Below are 21,252 nucleotides of genomic sequence, written 5' to 3' on the forward strand. Positions count from 1 at the left end.
ATGTTATTTATTGCTAGGAAACCAGGAGAGAGCCAGGAGATGGTGCAGAACTGACTATAAAGACCCTATTGTCTTTGTAGTTTTGCCAAGTGTGGACACTGTGGGAATAAGATACTGATGCAGTTACAGGTGCCTTCCTAAGTTCTTGGAGCTTCTGCAAGAATACAGAAGGAAAGATACTTAAGATCTTGTCTTCCAAGTCTGTAGGCTAACCCTTGTGGTGCTGGAAAAGGTCTCTGCAGACAATCCGTTAAGTTGTTCAGAGTTTTAGTGTGAAAGGTAGATTCTCAGAAAATAATTTTACATGAAGGCCTCTGTCAGCTAAGTCTTTCCCAGCCGGATTGTAAAGGTCCCGGACCTGGGACACGCTGGACATGAAGTGAATGTTTCTACTACTTTTCCAGGTTAATGTTTTGTCCTTGGCATTGGCTTACAATTGTTGGGATGCTTTGCTCCTGCTAGCCCCACAACTTTTCCTGGGAAATGAATAGTCCACAATGAAGAGGACAGGAAAACGACTTAGAGATACTCCATTGTAACACCTAACTCCATCGATGAGGAGAGTCAGGGGCAGGCTTGATGATTATTTAAAGAGGAAACTTGAAGTCAGTGTTGTGATGTGGTTGGCAAAGCCAGGATGTCTCCTTGGGTATCCAAATCTCCACGACAACCTGCCTAAGCTATTCGGAGGGCTTCTTTCTTTCAAAGAGGTTTTTGTTTTGTTTTGCAATATAGGGGGGAAAAGCCCCACAATTCAAAGAAATGAAACATTCTAGGAAAATGTGACTGGAAAGCAGGGCTATTGTTTATTTTCTAGACATCAGTGGATGAGCTCCGCACCTCTTCATCCCAGGCTGCTTCACAGAAGCCCCTGAGGCCTGTTCCTGTTTCTTACCTACTTGTTTCTGTGTGTGAGGTCACCAGGAACCAGAACAAAAAGCATTTTTAGTAGATTGGTTGGAATTGAGTACCGTTCTCTCTTGTTCAGTTTACTCTGTGGATAAATTCAGATTTACTTTCTCCTTTTGTCAGGCGGGCACTGATGTTGCATTAGCCTGCTCTTCGGGTACGGGGACATAAGCCACTGGCCCAGAATCCAGTGCGTTTCCAACTCAGCTCATCAACCCCCTACCTTCCTGCTGCCTGAACGAGGGTTCATTGTGAACAATGAGGCCATCTTTGATGACCTGGGCTCTTTCCCACATCCTCTTTGGGACTGACTTCCCTAGTGACAAGATCACAGAGGGGCATCCTAAATGCCTGTTTATCTGCAGCCTTCCTTCCTTTATGGGCAGTCTTGCACCCAGAGGGAGAGCAGCTAGTTTAATATGCCTGGAAAGGTTGTCTGTTTGTCACTTAGAGAAGATGTAGGCGGTACAGCCTCAAGCCTTCCTTTTGTGGGCGTTTGATGGACAGCCAGAAGCAGGTCTGATTTGTGAGGAACCGAGTTGTTGACACTATTTGCTTGGGAGCCTATGATGTGTAAGATGTGGCAAGATTCCTGGGCGGGGTGGGGAAAGGCAATTCCTCGGGTTCATCAGAGAGTTGCGTCCCTTTATCTTGGGTGGCACAGTGGCCCAGCCAGGCTCCCTGACGTTAAGCAAGTGTTTTCTTTGCTGGAGCTTTAATGACCTGGTTCTGAATGTTGCTGCTTATTCACTGGATTTCATGTTCCATTTCCTTGTTATTCTTTAGGATCTGGAGCAATTATGGTCTGCACACATCATATGCATTATTATCTCATTTATATCATTTCCTGCTTCTCAATATTTTTCTAAAACTCAAATGCAAGGAGTCTTGTTCCTGCAAATGTATACTATGGAAAAGCTGCATGGATTCTTTTTTTTTTTTTTTTGCTAGCAAAATAAACTTACCTTTTAATTCCATTTTCTGTGAACTTTGTCTGCCCTTTATATGGAAAAGTGACTAACCCTTCTACATTCTGTGTCACCAACTCCTCAATTGTTCCCGGTTGACACAGTTCCCAAATGTTGCGCTTTGTTCTGGTTCTCTGTGGCTATACTTGTTGTACTCTGTCAGAACTACTTTTAATGTGGTCCCCAGCCTGGAAACGATACTCTCTGTGCTCTGAACAGCTCCAATAGGCCCATTCCCAAGAAATACACTTGATACACATTCAGTGTGACTTGTGGTTCCCAGTGTTACTGGGTCAGTCACATCTTACACCAGCCAGCAACCCTCCCCAACCCCAACAAGTATCCTCTTCACTGTGGGACAGAGGGGCCTCTTGCTGTGCACTTGATTTTCTTGATCTTAGGAGTGAGGCTTCTCATTTCCTCTGATATTTTAATCCTTTGACCCTATGGAGTTGTGATATTATTCCATTGGGACCAAACGGATCAGAGTCTACCACAACCAAATGAAATTGTTAGTGGAGCAGAAAATTTTGCTTCTTAGTGGTTTGTTGAGTTAAAATCCTCCCCTACTTCCCAATCCCAGGACACTTATATCAGTGATACCTTGGTTATGGAGTTTTTGGATAACTTGTAGCATCAACAATTCTAGATATTCAAAGAAGGACTGGAGTGTTGAGATTCTCTAGGAGTTGGGTGCCTTCATCTGTCAGCCAGCTTTTGAGGTGTATTGTCCTGTGCTAGCCACTGACTGCATCTGTCCATCATGGGGTTCAGAAGGGCATGTGGGGTTCTAACCAGCACCTCTCTGTGTGTTACAGTTACCTGGCTGAGCAGTGCTGGAATGGCGGCTTCATCTACCTGATCATGCTGCGGCGCTTCAAGCACAAAGCCCACCCTACTTACAATGGCGCCAGTAGCAACAGCTCTGAACCGGGAGACACACCTACCTTGGAACTGGGTGACCGAACAGCAAAAAAGGGAAAAAGAACAAGAAAGTTTGGGGTGATTTCTAGGCCGCCCACCAGCAAGACCCCTGAAGAATCCAAGAGCGGTGTTGGCTGTGAGTCCACCAATAACCCTAGCTCGGAGATAGAGAATGGCCCGGACCCTGCACTTGGAAATGGTCATGCCTTTGAGCTAGAAAATGGGCCAGACTCTCTCAAGGAGGTGGCTGGACCCCATCTAGAGAGGTCAGAAGTGGACAGAGGGACAGAGAATAGAATTCCTCTGGCCCCGGGCAATGACAAACGGCGTTTCTCTAAAGCTGGGAAGACAGACTGCCAATCGAATGACTGCCTGGCACGGGTAAGTTTTGGTTTGATGGTAGAATCTGAATGTTAAAAGAAATAGTGTTGAAGTTGCTTTTAAGGTTAAAAACCATCTCTGAGGTGGCTTTGTGTTTAGAAGCCAACAAATTCAAGATAAATTATTGGAGCACACAACAATAGCAAAAAAAAAAAAGTCGTTTCATCCTATTTAAACAAAGAGCTGGTCAAGCGATCACATTAGCAAGTTCAAGTCTTTGGTGGTAAAATTTAAGTCCTGTAAAGTCCGGAAAAAGTACTTGATCTCTATCATGACTTATCACCGCTGTCACTATGGCATTGCCACTTCAAGGCCAAGAATTCCCGATGACAATTGATAACACAAGTGCACGAGTTGCATTATTACACAGGAAGGGGATGCAGCAGGCAGGGAAGCATCTGCTTTTATTTGGAACAGTTGAAAACCAGTGACATTTTCACGGGCTCGTGTGATTACCTCGGTGAATTCCTGTGGAGTTTGGAAGCTTCACAGAAGTTCCTACTACTGTGATGTCTAGCAGTGGGGGTCAAGGTTGGTCTTATTAAAGGCAAAGTCGATGTGGTACGTTCTAGATGGGAAGAGGTGACTGTGTCTCTTGCCCATCATAACTAACATTTTCTCATTTAAGTAAGATTTCTTAAAGGCAAATGTTTTCATTCCAAGGATCCTCTTGGCAGATTTTCCTCTGGACTCTTGATGACATAGTTGCTTCCTACGTGGGTACCAGTTGATTTCTTGCTGAACTTAAGAAGGTCTCTAGGGAGTTTAAAAAAAAAAAAAAGTGAAAGTATCAAGTTCATCTTTGCTTACTGGGAATGACTACAATTTCTACAAAGACTACTCCATATATACTTTTCCAATGATGGACCATTTTTGTGATAGATTGTAGTCCTTCTCTCAGGGAATATGTTCCTCATTTGATTTTCAGAGGCAGCACCATGTATTGATGGAATGCATGAACCTGTCAGAAGGAAAGAAGTGATGATCTATAAATGCTTTCCACCACTTTCTTAACCCTACCCCCATCAATTAAGGCAAAGAGAGTTATGGAACATTCCTTCACACACAAAAACTTATTTTGATACTATAAAAAATGTAATAATGTGGTCCTGGGCAGTGAATAATATATTGTCATATGACTTTTCCCCCAAAGGATTAGACTGTAAATAGACAATGATAAATGAAAAGGAAAAATAAGGCAAGAAATTTTGTTGCCTCAACAATTTGAAGGGTTAAGGCACAGAAAGAGGGTGAATCTAACACACAGTCCCAAGAACAGGCTTTATTTGGGCTGAGACAGAGTGAAAATTACTTGGAATGATTTTAAAAGGAAAATACAACTTACAGGGAGCACCTGTTGTCTGCTCAATCTGCTCAAACATAAAAAAGGAATTCCTGTACTAAGCCATCGGTACTTGCTTTTATCCCAAAACTGAGAGGTGATAAGGGCTAAACCGTTGGAAAACTGTGCTACAAATGAAGAAGTCACGGGCAAGGAAACCTGACCTATTGCTTTTGCAAGATTTTCTACCACAAGCTAATGTCTGTGGGAAGGAGAGACCATTGAGGATTTCTGCTTTTCTCACCAGTACATAATCCACTTTGGCCCTAGGTCTTGATTTTGGTCTTGGGTGGTCAGGTTGTGCCACACCCCATCTCTGGTACAAATGTCTAGGCACCTTTTTTTTTTTTTAAAGATTTATTTATTTTTATTGGAAAGGCAGATATATAGAGAGGAGGAGAGACAGAGAGGAAGATCTTCCGTCCAATGATTTCACTCCCTGAGTAGCTGCAACAGCCAGAGCTGAGCTAATTCGAAGCCAGGCGCTTCTTTTGGGCCTCCCATGTGGGTGCAGGTTCACAAGGTTTTTGGGCTGTCCTTGACTGCTTTCCCAGGCTACGAGCAGGGAGCTGGATGGGAAGCGGGGCTACTGAGAAAGAACTGGCACCCCATGGGATACCAGTGCATGCAAGGTGAGGACTTTTGTCATTAGGCCACCGCGCCCAGCCCCAGGCATCTTTTTCTACAGGTGCATCTGGGAGGTTGAGAGTGACAAGCTCAATTTCACAGCCTCACCACATCCTAGTGATTTCAACATGGAACCTCAGGTTGCTTAGGTTCTGGAACTAGAATGGATTTTTATTTTTCTCTAGGATAGTTGAGACCAAGGTCGTCCTAAAATAGAATTTCCAGGGGAAAAAAAATTATTTGCCTCTTAAAATCTTAGGAAGAAAAAATTCCTTTCTCCTTGAATAATAGATTAAACAATTCAGTGTTGTACCATTTTGGTTTTATTGATGATTTAATATAACTACAAAAATTTAACAAATTACACAAAAGGCTTCCAAGGATCATTCAGACCATTTTTACTTGTCAGATACTTCTTTTTCATAGAGGGTTTTGTTCCAAGAAACAGTTACCTTACCATAAATCTTCAGTCTTTGTTTTCCTATTTGGTTCTTCCTCAACAGAGCAGTAAGAAACACACTTCCTTCCCACAGATGCTTCACCTTTTAAAAAATGGCATGTTTCCACAAAATTAGAACCCATAATGATGCACGCTTAATATGAAAAAAAAAATGTAAAAGTTGAATCCTTCCTCCAAGCCATAGGAAACTCTTAGGACACAGGCAACCATTTTAGAAATAAGTTCAGAATTCCTTCTGTCTCACCAAGATCCTTACCACCCAATATCATACTTTTTGCGATTCTATTTATGTAAATTGTATAATGTGTGTATGTGTGTGTGAAAGAGAGAGAGAGAGAGATGCTGCATCATGAAAGTGAATATAGCCAAATGTGGTCTCACAGTTTAAAAAGAAAAAAAAAACAAAGAAATGCCAGACAGATGAATTTATTCATAGCTGTCCTATATGCATCTGTGGATGTGGCTGAGTTCTTCCCCAAGTAATCATAGCCTCTCCTACACGATGGCAGACCTCTCCCTGCGCCTTTTCCATCACTGACATATCAGCCACCTAGCAGAAGCTACCCCAGATCTGACATGCAAAACAACACGGAGCACTGAAAGAGGCTCTCAATTTCTCTCTCTCTCTCTCTTTCTTTCTGTCTTTCTCTCTCTCTCACACATACACATCTCCCCTCTTCTCTCCTCTCTCTCTCTCTTTTCTCTCTTCTCTCTCTCTCTCTCTCTCTCTCTCTCTCTCTCTCTCTCTCTCTCTGGCTCTCTCTGGCTCTCTCCCTGCTCTCTCTCCATATCTTGCAGCACTTTGCAGTAGACATGACAGCATGAGCGGAGGCGATTCTCTCCTAGGAAGTCCCATGATCATTATTTTATGCTACATGGGGATGTCTGCTGAGTCCATGTCTGTGCCTTCATAACCCTCCTGTGCCCTTGAACCTTCTGCCAGCTCCCTGCAAGGGTGTCTATCTTTGGTGTTCCAATTCATGCCTAAAGATTGGGGCATCTTCTTTCTCCACCATCCAGCACCCTCCAGTGTTGTGTCTCACCACCTTCAAGTTGCTCCAGTTACAAGCAAAACATTCAACCAGGGTGAACACGCATCCTGACTTGTGCAAGACTTTCCCTGGTTTCTCCCTGCAAATCCTAGAATATCTGCCATGGCAGGAAACCTGGGCTGGCTAGGCATCCTGCAGGCCACTGAGACACTGCCCTTTCCCTCACACCACATCCAGTGCATATATCGCCACAGCCTATCCATCTGGCTTCCTTTTAGATCTTGCAGCTCCATGCACCTCTCTCTCTTTTTTTAAGATTTATTTGTTTTTATTGGAAAGTTAAATATACAGAGAGGAAAAGAGATAGAGAAGAAGATCTTCCGTCCACTGGTTCATTCTCCAAGTGGCCACAATGTCTGGAGCTGCACCAATCCAAAGCCAGGGGCCCAGATCCTCTTCAGGGTTTCCCATGCAGGTGCAGGGTCCCAAAGCTTTGGGCCGTCCTTGACTGCTTTTCCAGGCCACAAGCAGGGAGCTGGATTGGAAGTGGGGCTGCTGGGATTAGAACCATCACCCATATGGGATCCTGGTGTGTGCAAGGCGAGGACTACTGCACCAGGCCATCATGCATCTCTCTTTTCTCTGCTTGTACAAATTTAGGTCATGACCAGATACTTGACTTTTGCACCTGGCAGTGATGATCGCCAGTCAAGATCTGCTGGTCTTCGTGCCCACTCTCCCACAATCATCACCGTGCAACCACAGGGACCCTTCTAAAGAGCAAACCCTCGTCACTTATGGAGACATACAAGTGCATGGACATCCATTCCACACACACACACACACACATACACACACACACGCTGTAGCTTAAACCATGTGATGAGTTTATTTTGCTTTCAGGATAACCTCTCAACTTATTTCGGCATGTCATTCAAAACCCTCTGTTCCCTAATCCCTGCTCAATGTTCTGCCTCCATGTATCACTGCTCTCTTTCTAACGTTCATCAGTTTATTCTATAATAAGGGATATTACAAAGGATGAAGGTGAGTAGACAGACAAAGGGACACACAGAACAAGGTACAAAAGTATCCCCAGGGCAATAGAAGGTTGTGCTGCCTTCACACTACATGGAGACACTGACCAACCTGGGTACTCCCCAAGCCTTATCCCTGAGGGATTTCTAGCGCAATTGTATTCCATAGACATGCTTGATTATTAGCCTCAATTCCAACTTGTCTTTCCTGTGGGATGGAGGATGGTGGAACTGGAGGTGCCATGCTTCTGCTGACTTGGTCTTTCTGCTGAGCAGCATCCATCCTAAAGCTGTCCAGGATATCCAGTTTCTTACCGTGTTCTTCCTTCCCAGTTTAGACTGAATTGCCACAGGTTTTCTTTGTTTTGCTTTTGTTGTTGTCATTACAGTTTTTTGAAAGTAATGTATTTGGGACAGAGAGTGCTGCCATATGCTGGCTTATTCCCTAGATGCTCGCAATGGCCAACAGGGCCTAAAATGGGAGCCAGGAATTCAATTCAGGTGTCTTATGTGGGTGGCAGGAATCCAGTCACTTTAGCCAACACCATTGTCTCCTGTTAGCAAAAAGCTAGAGTTGGAACATAGCACCAGGCATCAGGCCCAGGTATTCTGACCTAGTATCTTAACCACCGGGCCAAACATATCAAGGCTGTGCTCATTTGGCTTCTGGGTGGTGAAGACGAATACAAAAGTTGCTGCCACTATAGTTTCTTCTCTCTTTCCCTAGCATGTCAACTCCTACTTTTCCCAGGGCATTAGTCCACATAACAGCTGCTGTCAGAGGCCTCTGGAACATTCTTACCACCTGCCCCTTCATGAAACATCCCTCCCCTGGGCTGCTGCAGGATCCCCCACTTGTCTTGATTGATGCAGAAAACCCACATATTTCTATTTAGGGTATTATGGAAGAACCTTAATTTTTGTCTGTCCTTAGTCCTAGCTCAGTATCCTGCACCTACAGAGGCTCTGGAGTTGTTGGGACACCGAGTGCATGCCCCAGCTCAGACTGTCACTGCTCACCTGTAGACTTCTGTTTTCTCCCTATGAATTGAGCATCTTGGCTTAATGACAGTGGAATTCCCAACTTTCACACTATGATTGCACATTTCTTCATTTCTTATAGATCATTCTCAAGGAGAGGGGATAAGCAAAACCACTTAGAGTAGGTTTGCCACTAGAGCCAGTGTTTGTTTACTGCAGTGGGATTCTAGTTGGATGATGCATCTTCTCACATTTGGGACAAAGATGTTGTAAAATTCGTTTGGGCTCCCACAGCAGTGAGGTCACATAAATGCTGTGAGACAGTTCGCTTTCATGCACTGCCCTGTTTTGGTCAATCAGTCCCCGTGCTGGCCTCAGTGAAGAGACACATGTCTGAATGCACACAGTAGTTGATGGTTTACAGGAAAGGCTGACACTCTGGCCACATCAGTACAGAAGTCCCCAGCATCCCCTGTTTTGTGGTTTGGCTTTTTCTCAACAGGCTGACAAAATCTCATTGCCCTGTAAGCCAGCTTAAAAGGAAACAAATGCCCAAACCATCTGTCTATGCAGGGATTTCTTCAGAGCCCAGTCATCTTTGCAGTTGCATCAGTGTTTGCTGGTTGAATGTTGGCCAACAGGCAGGTCTCCCATCTGGGTGAGCTTCTTCGCTTCAGTCTCTGTGGCTGCCGAAGAGTGGTAAGATGTGTGGAGAAATGCTCTTTGTTAATCCAGTGCTATTTAGGGAATGTGGTCATTGTATGTTAGGCACGGTTAGGCTCATAACTTGGTAAATGAGATAGACAAGATTTCCATCGCATGGCATTTATAGCCTCTAAGGGGGGGGGGGTCACAAACAAATTTTTAAAAAGTGAATAAATTAGATTGCCAGATAGTGACAAGTACCACCCATGAAATACAGCAGGGTGAAATGAAAGATGGCTTGGCAGTGTCATGGGTGGGAAGCATATGGATCCTGGGTGTCAGCAAAGGAAGACCTCATTACAGAGGTGACGTTTCAGTGGAGGACCGAGTGTCAGAAAAGGGCAACCTTGCAAAATCTGGGGGCAGAATGTTCCCAAAGAAGAACTGAGAAAACCACCTGCCCCAAGGCGGGGAAGCAAAGAAGCTGAACGGTGGTTGATGATGTGTAGGTGTGGGAGGGGTTGTGTGTGCTATCATAGTTGGGTAGCAGGCCTGGTTCAATAGGGAGCTGCTGGAGGACTTGAAGTCACTGCACCATGATGTGTGCTTTTTTCAATTTCAATATATATATATATATATTCCTCCTATATATAGATAGATAGATATTCCTCATATATATATAATATATATATATATTCCTCCTATATATAGATAGATAGATATTCCTCATATATATATATATATATATAAGATTTATTTTTGGTGATGTTTACATAGTTGAGAACAATGCATGCCCATGTAGGCCACTGATAAGGGTGAGAAGGGTCAAGGAAAAAGGGAAAGTAGATGAGACGATTTGTTTCCAATTTTCTTTTTCTTCTTCCCATATCTGGGGAAAGGGGGGAAAAGAAAAGGAGAAGCTAAATCTAGCATCCTAACCACATCAGTATCTAAAAATGAGGGACACCCACCCGATGTCATCCCAGACTCCCCTGTGTGGAGCATGCTCCGAGAATACTGCTCAAGTGGTTTTGATAATTCTGAAATACTGTTGCTTTTGTTGATCAAAGGATGAGGAGATCCTTCTGGGGTCCATTATTTGACATAGTCCAACTTAGAGTCTCCTCTCACCCAAACACTTGCTGTCAATGCTTGTCTGAGAGAGTTGTGCAATTTGTTGTGCCCTCTTTCCTCTGCTGTGGTACTATGTGTCCTCTGCAGGCCCCAGTGGACTGCCATATCCCCCACGTATATCGGGGCATGCTGTCCACTGCAGCGTCTTAAGCATCTGAGAAGGCCCAGTTCATGTGCTCCACGGTCAGACCACAGACCATGTGATTCTCCCTGTGGTTGGAGTTCTGAGTCTAGTGGTTCAGTTGTGAGGGTTTGGGGGACTCCAAAGAAACCTCACCTGAGGTGACTGCAGACCTAACTCCTGTGTGTGCTAGCCAGTATGGGGTCCAACTTAGTCCATCACCCAGCTCATCCTACACACACACACACACACACACACACACACACACACACTCTCTCTCTCTCTCTCACTCTCTCTCTCTCTCTCTCATGATTATAGAATGCTTGATAAAGAATAATGGACTGTAGGAGGTAACAAACAAGAAAGGAGGCCATATTGAGTTGTCACTCAAGCCGAAGATACTGGAAGCTTTGATAATTATGGCATGGGAGGTAGGGGGGCCGGGCGGTAGTGAGAGGCGATCACTAGATGTGAGCTCCATTGAGCAAACAGCCTGCAGGTGCTGTTCAGTTGTAGGAGGTAAAATAGAGGAGGGACTCAAAGATAACCCCTGGACTTCAGTTGTGTGTCATCCTTAGCTTGAGTAGATGGCAGTGCTGATCCAATAAGGTGGCAAAGTCAGGAGTGGGAGGAGGACAGAGTTCTGATTTAACCATCCTGAGATGTGTGCCAAGTACCCATGTGTGACTGGAAGGAGGCAATTGGAGTTGCACTTAAAATTGCTGTATTTAAGTTAGGCTCATGGCATCTAACCAGCACCAGCTTTGGCCTAATAAACTTTATTCCCTGGCTTTATTTCTAACTTTGCTTTATTCATTGGCAGCTAAATTTAAGGCTCAAAATCATACAATTAAAACATAACATTTGCCTTTTGCTGCCTATGACATCTTTATACTCCTCTGAGCTCCTACATTACATGACCAAGAAACTCTAAGGCAAGAAAATGTTCATTCATTTCTTTGAACACTTTTCTTACAACTTCTACTTTCAATTCTAGGGTGTGTGGGGCGGGGAACTGTGCTAATGAATAACAATGAAAAAGTGTTTCTTGACCAGTACCATATGGCAGACTAGTCATTTCCAACCCTGAAGTCATTTTTATTAGATTTGTTTTGAAGTTCACTTATTTGAAAGGAAGAGTGACACAGAGAGCTCTTCCATCTGCTGGATTGTTTCCTAAATGGCCACGATGGTTGTGGCCGGGCCAGGCTGAATACAAGAGCTAAGAATGACATCTGCATCTTTCCTAGGAGTGGCAGGGTCCTGACTACTTGGGATATGATCAACAACTCTCCCAGGCATGTGAGCAGGGAATAGATCAGATGTAGAGCAGCCAAGACAAGGAATGGAGCTCTGATATGGAATGTTGATATTGCAAGTGACCCTGCAACTTGTGTGACTCCTGGTTTCTTTTTACTAGCCTGTGTGTGTTGGGCTGGGAAAGGAAGGTAAAACAGGTAGTGGGTGTTCTCAACATGAACTGTCAGAGTATATACACTTGGCCATTATACACTTGAACACAGATTTGCATATTTCTTGTCACAAGTCCCATTTCTTTTTTAAAATATTTAATCTTTCCTAAAATTATTTTTGGAAAGGCAGACTTACAGAGAGAAGGACAGACGAATATCTTCCATGTGCTGGTTCACTCCCCAAGTCGCTGCTACAGCCAGAGCTGAGCTAATCTGAAGCTAGGAGCTAGGAACTTCTTCCAGGTCTCCCACATGGGTGCAGGATCCCAAGGCCGGGTCATCCCCTGCTACTTTCCCAGGCCACAAGCAGGGAACTGGATGGGAAGTAGAGCATCAGGACACAAACTGGCTTGGAAGTGGAGGCTTAGCCAGTTGAACCAACATGCTCGCCCTACAAGTTTCATTTCTAAATGCAATTTAAAACAAGGAAGTACCTAGTATTGTCACACCCTCCATGAGCCATACTTAACTGCTCTGCTTAGCAAACAAAATGTCAACAAATAAGGAAACAGAAAGAATGGTGATGTGAACTTATAATGGGATTAGATAAATTTTCATTAATTTAACCTGAAGCCAGATAGGTTTTCTTGATGCTGGGCTCCCTCCAGGGCTGCAGTTGCTCTTGGGAAAAAGAGTCACAGCCATTCAGTCCTGGGACAGGGTAAGCATGGTCTCATCTGTTCAACCCGAGGTTCCTCTGCAGATCTTCCATGGGAAAGATGCCCAGCCGCTGCCCTGCTGACGTTTCCCAGGTGCAGGGTAAGGACCAGAGAAGCAGTCCCAGGGTTACTGGTGTGGGAGGCCCAGCAAGCCCACACAAGAACTAAGCTACATCCCAAAACGTTCTTTTCCACGATACCCACCAGGCCACAGGATCTCATGTATTAGCAGCGGTGGAAGTTACCCTCTTGGTTGTCTCACCAACTGCCAAGAATGTGTTTTTGGAAGCAGAGGAGCCAAAGAGACTTGGAGAACTGGGGAGGATGTTTCTGAATGGGGAAGAGGAAGGTGTTCCAGAGGTCAAAGGCAGTAAACCAAAACCCGCAGAGTCCAAAGTGAGATGATCAGATGAAATAGGGCTCGTTGACAAGTTCATGAACTACTGTGGTAAGCCAGCGACTTCTGAAGTTACGTTTGGCCAGACGGGCTTCGTTTGTGGTCCACGGACAGAGGAGACAGTTGGCACCACTATATGTGGCTATAATAATGAGGCTCCAACGAGCTGCACAGTTCTAGAAAAAGGATAGTATCCACCAGGTCTCTGTCTGGGTGTCATTGCCCCAGACATTCCTAACGCTGCGTATGTGTGACGGCTCCACATCTGGTTTTCTTCCCATTGCGTAAGAAGTCATCTTTGTTTCTATGTGTGTGTGTCTTGGATTTTCTGAATGCTTCACATTCTCCCGCCTTCACAAGCAGCTTCAGTGGGCAGATTGCCTGCTACTAGGGGCATGGTGACTTTGTCCATCCTGGACATTGGCAAGTCTGTCAGCCCTCCAGGAGGGGCGGAAGCAGCAGCTGGTTCTCGTTCTCCCTATAGAGGAATGTATTGTGAATTGTGTCCATGTAACTAGGACTAAGAAGAGCCATCGGGTCCAGCACCCCAAAATAAATCACTTTGGAAGGTTTTGCTTTCATTTCTCTCAGCAGCCTAGAATCTGAAGGAGCCTTATTATTTTTCCGTGACTCCATCTTTGTGTCTTTGGAGTGATAGAGGGAGTTAAGAATAAATCAAAGCCAGCAAGCCATGAGCAGCCACTCAGTGTAAGACATCTATTAGCTTGTTTAAAAGGCTAGATTTTTCAGGGCTTGAAGTAGGGTTTGATTTTTTGTTTTGACGTCTGTAGCAGTAAATATAAAATCCATTGATTTTTTTTTGTTCTGATCTTTTTTTAGCCAGATATCTCATTTATATATTTTAAGGAAGTTTTGAGGTTGTAACACCCTTGCACATATCTGAATACCTGAATAACATGTGGTTATTTAACCACATTTATTCCTTCTCCACCAGGTCTTGTGCCACTGCCTGATTCCATAAGAATCTTATTTAAGTCTTGGAATATGCATAATATTCCCTACCTTAAGCAAGGAAGCTGGGATTTTTAGGCATTAAGTACCTTTTGTAAGTTCTAAATGGCAGGGTTGGGTTTGGACTCATGAAAGTCCCTGGATACCAAGACCCCAACGTCCTCCTCCATTACTGAGTGTGCAGAATTGAATAGAACACAGCCCCTGCTCGTGTTTACATACACGCTAGCATCGGGGTGTCAGGCAAGAGTGCCAACCGCCAGGCCCCTGCTCAGGAAATCCAGTCATCCAGCCTGCTAGCCTGTCCCCTCTCAGGTCGCAGTGCAGTTCCTCAGCTGCCCCTGGTCCTATCCCAGGCATCGCGGCACGTGGGTCAGCTGGCACCGCTGTGGAAGTATTCTCATCGTCTCAGACAGTTCGGCCAGCATGAGGCCGCGGTCCAACCCACACAACTGGAGATACAGGCCGACCAACGACGGCTTTGGGGCTGCCGCCACAGCTAGCCAGTCCCCCACATCAGGGACAAGTGTCTGACCAAATCCTTCACGGTATGCTCACTTTTTCTTCCAAGGAGGAAGTTGGCCGGATATGGAAGATGGAGCTGCTCAAAGACTCCGACGGGCTGGGAATTCAGGTTAGTGGAGGCCGAGGATCAAAGCGCTCACCTCACGCTATCGTTGTCACCCAAGTGAAGGAAGGAGGTGCCGCTCACAGGTGACTAGAAATCTCTCCCCATCTCTCTGCCGCCCACTTCCCTTCCCCCTCAGCTCTTGGTCCCGCTGGTTACAGTAAACTAGGATTGTACTGCCCGTACTGCCTGTGGGAGGAATGCACAGTTCTAGCTGAGTGCGTCTCTGGGCACAGGAGCTGGCTGACAGCAGGGTGGCGGCAGTGGGGAGGGGGTGCTGTGGGGTCTTCCCAACCCGGAGGGAGAGTCGGGATTTCCTTCCAGTCGTTGCAGTTTCAAGCAGATGTGTCTCACCTTGGCTGTAGGGACACTGGTGCCATCGCTATGAACCTTGATGGCTTGCGTGGCCACAAAAGCAACTGGTTGCCCAGTGTGACCCCAAGCTCCCTGGGTGTGTCTTTTTATGTCAGTATACCAGAATCTCACATGCACACTTAACATGGGTCCTGCCATGCAAATGTGACAGAGAAAATGATTCCTACTGGAAAATGTTTCTTGTAACCTAAACATGACCAGCAGCTGGGATAATGTTTTGTTCATTTTGAATGTGAGCAGTGTAGCTAGCTCCTGAGAGCAGCCATGGCCTTGACCTGCCAACTGGTTGCTTCTGTATACATACTGTGTCCACAAACTGCCAGGCATGGTTGGGTGTATGCACATGTTGCATGCCCACTTACACAGCAGTTAAATGTGTGTACATAGGTGAATGCAGTTCACCAATCTTGTGACATGCCCCTTGAAGAACATATTTAGCCTGCAAAAGGCAACAGCAAGAAAAATCAGCAAAGTGTTGCTAACAATTAAGGAGTAATTGCGATTATCAGTTATATGGGCAACAGTAGTCCCAGGCATTCAGCATTCAGATGGATTTTTCTCAAAAAACTCTTGAACTTCCCAAAGGACATATGCCTTACGGAGCTTCCACCAGGTACCCATCTAACTCTAGGGCTTGAGGTCTAGCATGCCTTTGGCAAGTTGGCAATGAGCAAGTTCCTGTGCCCAGAGCCGAGCTTCTGCAGAACTCTTCTTGTCTGTGCCCATGCCAGCCACTTGCTGTGGGCCTCGGCATTTGCTTTTCATTCTTAACCCAGAGTGTGTGTTGGTGTCTGTGCTTCTGGGGTGTGTGGTTCAGGAGCGGGCACTGTCGTTAATAGCCAGAGATGAGAGAACTGAAACTAAAGAGGAAAGTAGGAAAAGCAGAGGGGATGTTCTTGATGATGATGTGGCTGAGTAAACCCAGGGACACAAATTCTTTACGTGCAAATCCCCCTCCTCCCGAAAGAAACACCTCTGGAATGACCCACATGCCTCTTGGAGGCTCCAGTGTGTCTCTTCCCGTTTCCCCTTCCCTCACCATTTCAAGCATCTTGGTGGGACTTTGCATTTCTCTGCCTCAGAGGCTGTGAATGGTGTGAAACAGATCGTGTGGGAAGTCTCTGGTGCCTCCTGTCTTCTGTTACATTCATGGATAAGATGAGGAAGGAGGCAGAGAGAGAGAGGAGATGCAGAAGGCAGCACACACGAAAGGATAGACATGGCTTGAGTCACTAAAAGTAAGACAAGAGAGTCTGTCATTTGGACAGAAGAGAGCAGGGTGAGGCTGGGAGCCCTGGGTTCTCGGCCACACCCTGAGCGCTGGTGTGTCCTCCTCAGAGGGCAAGCTGCACCAGCAGGCCTGACGTCTCTCTCTGGCAGATTCCCTGTCCCATTGTTAGCGCTCTCTGGGTACTTTGGGATCATGAGAGTCAGATCTTTGCATGTCCATGTCAACCCACTAGGACTGAAGAATACTCGGTTTCCTGCCCACCCCAGACGAAGGAAACTCAGGGTCAGCCTTCATTTCACTTCGAGGAAGTAGGGAATCAGGAAATGTTAGCAGGCTCACAGTTGTGGCCCAGGTCTGTCTGACACCTGCAACAACTACATGTTAGGTAGACTGATTGATTGGTTATTCCTCCTCTGTATATAAAGCTTGGCTGCGGAGGTCCAAGAATGTAGAAGGTGTCCAGTGACCTTGACCCTCAAGGTGTGGCAAATCTGGGCTGGGAAAAGGGGTTACAGACATGTGTAGCAGTGTGTCAGGGGGAATCTGGTAATGGTGATGTCATCCAGGAGAGAAGGATCAGTGGTTTAGGAAGAGCCCGCTGGTGGGCTTAGATCCCTTGGCTCTTTGGGGGCAAAGGACAGCCGTGTGTTGATGAGCGCAAGATGACAGGTGGGATTGAGAAAAAAAATTAATACAATTCCCTAAAACCTTGGGGTCTGATTCTTCTGTCCCCATCCCCACCTGGATAGAAATTGCAACGACATTGACCCTGGCTCTGGTGCTAACTACTGGAGTGGGAGTCTGAGCACAGAGGCACATCTGTGCCCTCTCCAATTCCTCCAGCTCTCCCCTGCTGCCTCAGTTTTAACTGTCTCTTCTCACAACTGCCCCCGATTCCAAGCAAATGTCCCCTTCCTGGGCCCAGCACATCTTGACCAGGGATCTCTCCCCATCTCCATTTCCTCAGGGATGGCAGACTGTCCTTAGGAGATGAGCTGCTGGTGATCAATGGTCACCTCCTGATTGGGCTGTCCCACGAGGAAGCCGTGGCCATTCTGCGCTCGGCCACCGGAAAGGTGCAGCTGGTGGTGGCCAGCAAGGTAGGTTGGTTTTGGTTGTTTCGAACATTCTCAATGGTGGTGGCAATCTTGTATTTAAGTCCTATCTATGACACACACACGTGTGTGTGTGTGTGTGTGTGTGTGTGTGTGTGTGTGTACCCACGCCTTTACCTTGGGCCATTTCAACAGCTGTGATACTGTAGGAGAGCCCATGCAGAGGCCCTCACTGAAGTACATTGAATAATTTTGCTTTCTTTAAGAGTCATTCTAGGTATACACTAGGGGTTGAAAAATAAACACTAGAACTAAGGAGTGGGTAGGAGTGGACTGGGGGCAGGAAAGGCCATGTGGAGAGAGCACAGCTCCTTTCCTGGAGTGTGGCAGGTGGTGGGACAGGAAGGGGGATGTTGTGGGGGTCGCATCTTCTGGGTCCTGAAGGCAGAAAGGCCCAGGGTGTGGCTGCGGGCCTTGGCTCTGGTTCATACAACCTTGCATGTCATGGATTGAATGGGTCTTGACTCCCCAAGCTCGCAAAGATGTTTAACTCCCATGTCTTGGGTTAACAATTAAAGGGTCAGGGTGGAGCCTTGACCCCAGTTGGTGGCCTTTGGGAAGTGACTGGCTAGCATTCAGTTGCCAGGGTGGAGCCCGAGACCCATCATGATGGCATCACAAGGAGAGGCAACAGAGGTGGTGAAGAGGAGCGTGTTCCATGTGTATCTCTTTGCTGGATGAGCATGTCATCTGTATACTCATACACACCTCCTCTGCCAGCCTTGCCCAGATGATAGCCAAGGGGACTGCCACGGCCTGAACTGTGGCCCTCCAACTATAAGCTCACGGGAACCCTCTTCATCCTAAGAAGCTCCTCCCAGGCATTTGGCTCAAGTAACAAAAAGCTGACCATCTATCCTGTGACTCCTGCTTGCCCAGGCACCCTGTGATGCCCTACCCCCATCTATCATCCTGGTTTTAGAGATGAGGCAGTGAGCCAGGGCTCCCACATTCACCACCATCTTTCAGGGACCACAATGCAGTACCTAGACTCTAGGTGGGCAGCCCAATGTCAGTCCAGTCTTGCCACCGTCTCTTCTTTCTGGCTCTCTCTCTTCACAAAGTGTGGAGGCCCAGGGCTAGGGCATCTCTTACTCCAACCTGCAGACAGTGTCCATGTTGGTCCCCAGTGTTGGCACTGCTCTGACCTCGCCAGGGTGAAAGTGCAGAACTGCGAAGAGAAAAGGGAGACTCTGAACTCTTCTGTTCATGAAGAGTGAGGGAAGTGGAACCCTCGGGGGCTCCTCTCAATTTTGGGAGGTATGGGGGGAGAGTTGGTGGAGAACCACACCACGTGAGTTCTTCCAAGCATCCTACTCTTGCCAGTCTGGGAATCCTCCTTTATTCCTGTTGCTGCTTTCAAACTCAGCATCAGTAGGCTTTCATGTATTTTCCCTTTTACGGTACAAGGTATATTGCCAATCTGGGGAGTACAGCTGGATCTCCACAGCCACAGATTCTGCCTCTGTAAATTCATGCAACTGTATATTGACAGTATCTAGGGGGAAAATTGTATCTGTACTGAACAGGCACCAACGTTTCTTGTCATTATTCCCTGTTACATAGGATTTATGTTGTGTTAGGTGTTGTAAGTAAGATGATTTAAAGTGCATGAGAGGATGGTTAGCCATTGTATATAATTACAAGGAGAGCAATTAAAATCCAAATGATTGGGGTGGTATTCAATATAGCAGATAAATGCCTCTTGGGATGCCACATTCCATGTTAGAGTGCCTGAATTCAAGATCCATCGCTATTCCCCAACCAGCTTCCTCCTAATACATGTCCTGAAAGGCAACAGTTCATGGCCCCAGAACTTAGCACCCATGTGGGAGACTCAGATTAAATTCTGGGCTCCTAGCTTTGGCTTAGCCTAGCCAACCCCTGTGTGTTTCAGGCTTTGGGCAAGTGACCCAGAAGATAAAATATGACTTTCTCTCTCTCCCCCACCTGCCTCTCTCTCTCTTTTTCTCTTTCTCTGGTGTGTGTCTTTCTGTCTCTACCTCCTGCTACTCTCTATCTCTACCTTTCAATTAAATAAAAATAAATTTTTAAAAAATTTAAAAATCAAAGTCTTAGGATTCACCTGGCTAGGCTGCCACTTCAACAATGTTGTCCAATATCAGTGTTGGTTTGAGCCCCAGCTGCTCTGCTTCCACAGCCTGGAAAAGCACCTGAGACGGCAGATGGAATACAGTCCAAGTACTTGGGCCCCTGCCACTCATTTAGGAGACCAGGGTAGAGTTCCTGGCCCCTGGCTTCAGCCTAGCCCAGACCTGGCTGCTGCAACCATGTGGGAATGAACCAGAAAAGGGAAGATAATTTTTTACCTCCCCAGAATCCCTTCTCTTTCTTTCTCTCTCCCTCTCTCCTTTTTTCTCTCTCCTTATACCCCTATCACTCTGCCTTTCCTATTGTTTTTTTTTTAATCCAGGTGGTTACCTTTCCCCAGGGTGCACAATCCATAGATGATACATAAGGGTGCTTGGCTGAATTCCCTTGTCATGCACCAAGCAAATGAGGCAAAGGACACCAGAGCTAGTGGTGTTGAGAGGAAATGATATGATCCCACCAGAAGCTTTGATTCCAGGACCCCTTGCTGGGGTCCCTATAAAGCTGAGCAGCTTTCTGTGGCCAAAGAATGGGAGTCCAGTCCAGGTCTGTAACTACACTTCTGGCAGCTTCCCCAGATTTCAGAGGTGTGATTGTTTTCCCATCTGCCTATAGAGTTAGACAAAACACTGCTATGCCACCTGCTGCTGTTCACTCCTGACCTTACTGGCCGCCATCTTAGGGCTCCCCAGGTAGCAGGAGAAGACAGTATCAGTCTCAGGTGGCTCCGGGCATCTCTTCCTCCTTTCTCCCAACAATAATAAGTGATCCACAGGTTTTGTTTCTGTCCACTACTGGAAGAGAATGGAGGGCAGATTTTGACTTGCCAAATGTGAAGAATAATGAAAATGTTCATTGCTATGGTACATAATAGTTAACTGTGACAGAACCCTACAGCATTGTTTTTTGAAATACAGCAGTTACCTTTTTGTGGAGAGAAGGATGCTGGGTCTACAGACGTGTTGTTGGTTTGTAGGAGGAGCAAAGGAGGTTCTTGCAGGATGAATGAACTCAGAGTGTCCAAGTTACTTTTCATTTTACTGGAAGCACCACAAGGAAACTTTAGAAAGATCATTAAAAATAGGTGTGATGACAAAACTATGCATGAACTTCAAAATACTTTGTACCAAAATAAATATGCCCTAGAATTCAATTTTCTATGTGCATTGTAAAAATAACTGCTTATTTTAAAAGCAGAGAAAGAGAGGGAGTATCCCTCACTCATTCCCCAATTACCCACAAACCCAGATCTGGGCCGGGCTGCACAAAGCTGAAGCCAAGAATCTCACTGAGGTCTCTTGTGTGGGTGGCAGAGAGCCAGCTACCTGTGCCATAACCACTGCCCCCCAGGTTCTGCACTGGCAGGAAGCTGGTGTCAGGAATCTGACGCAGGGGTGAAACCCACAGAAGACAATGGCCTTAACTTTTTTCTTTCTTAACTCCTCTTCCTCTCATGTGGATATGGACTGACAGCTCTGTAGGCACCATCACTTACCTAAAGTGAATTATCTTCAGGAACCTTGAAGAGGGAGCCAACATCAGAATAGTAACAACATCATTGTCCAGGGATGCCAACTCACCAAAAGCTTGTAAAGTTCATATGTTTAGCAGGCGTTTTCCTTTATCCTGCCACTACTCAAGCAACCTGATGATTCAGACTTTCTGCATATGTCCTTGTGGAAATAGCTGGTGGGAGGAATGAAGAGGGAACATAGTGGTCATTTGACCGGCTTTGGGGTAGCTGAGCAGCCCTGCAGCCAGCCCTCCCTG

The 21,252-nt window shown here is 46.0% G+C and overlaps 1 protein-coding gene across 1 annotated transcript in view; it reads left to right on the forward strand.

Annotated features, from left to right (window-relative positions):
- Positions 1 to 21,252, forward strand: part of PDZD2 (PDZ domain containing 2) — a 216,608-nt gene that overhangs the window by 117,233 nt on the left and 78,123 nt on the right. Inside the window, exons 2-4 of the mRNA XM_040977324.1 lie at positions 2,696 to 3,182; positions 14,593 to 14,735; positions 17,223 to 17,355. Of these exons, the coding sequence (XP_040833258.1) occupies positions 2,696 to 3,182; positions 14,593 to 14,735; positions 17,223 to 17,355 (763 nt within the window). The remainder of the gene's footprint in view (positions 1 to 2,695; positions 3,183 to 14,592; positions 14,736 to 17,222; positions 17,356 to 21,252) is intronic.

Source organism: Ochotona curzoniae, unplaced genomic scaffold (genome assembly GCF_017591425.1).
Source record: "Ochotona curzoniae isolate NIBS_2020 unplaced genomic scaffold, NIBS_Ocur_1.0 contig_2754, whole genome shotgun sequence".
In the NCBI taxonomy this organism is placed as follows: Eukaryota; Metazoa; Chordata; class Mammalia; order Lagomorpha; family Ochotonidae; genus Ochotona; species Ochotona curzoniae.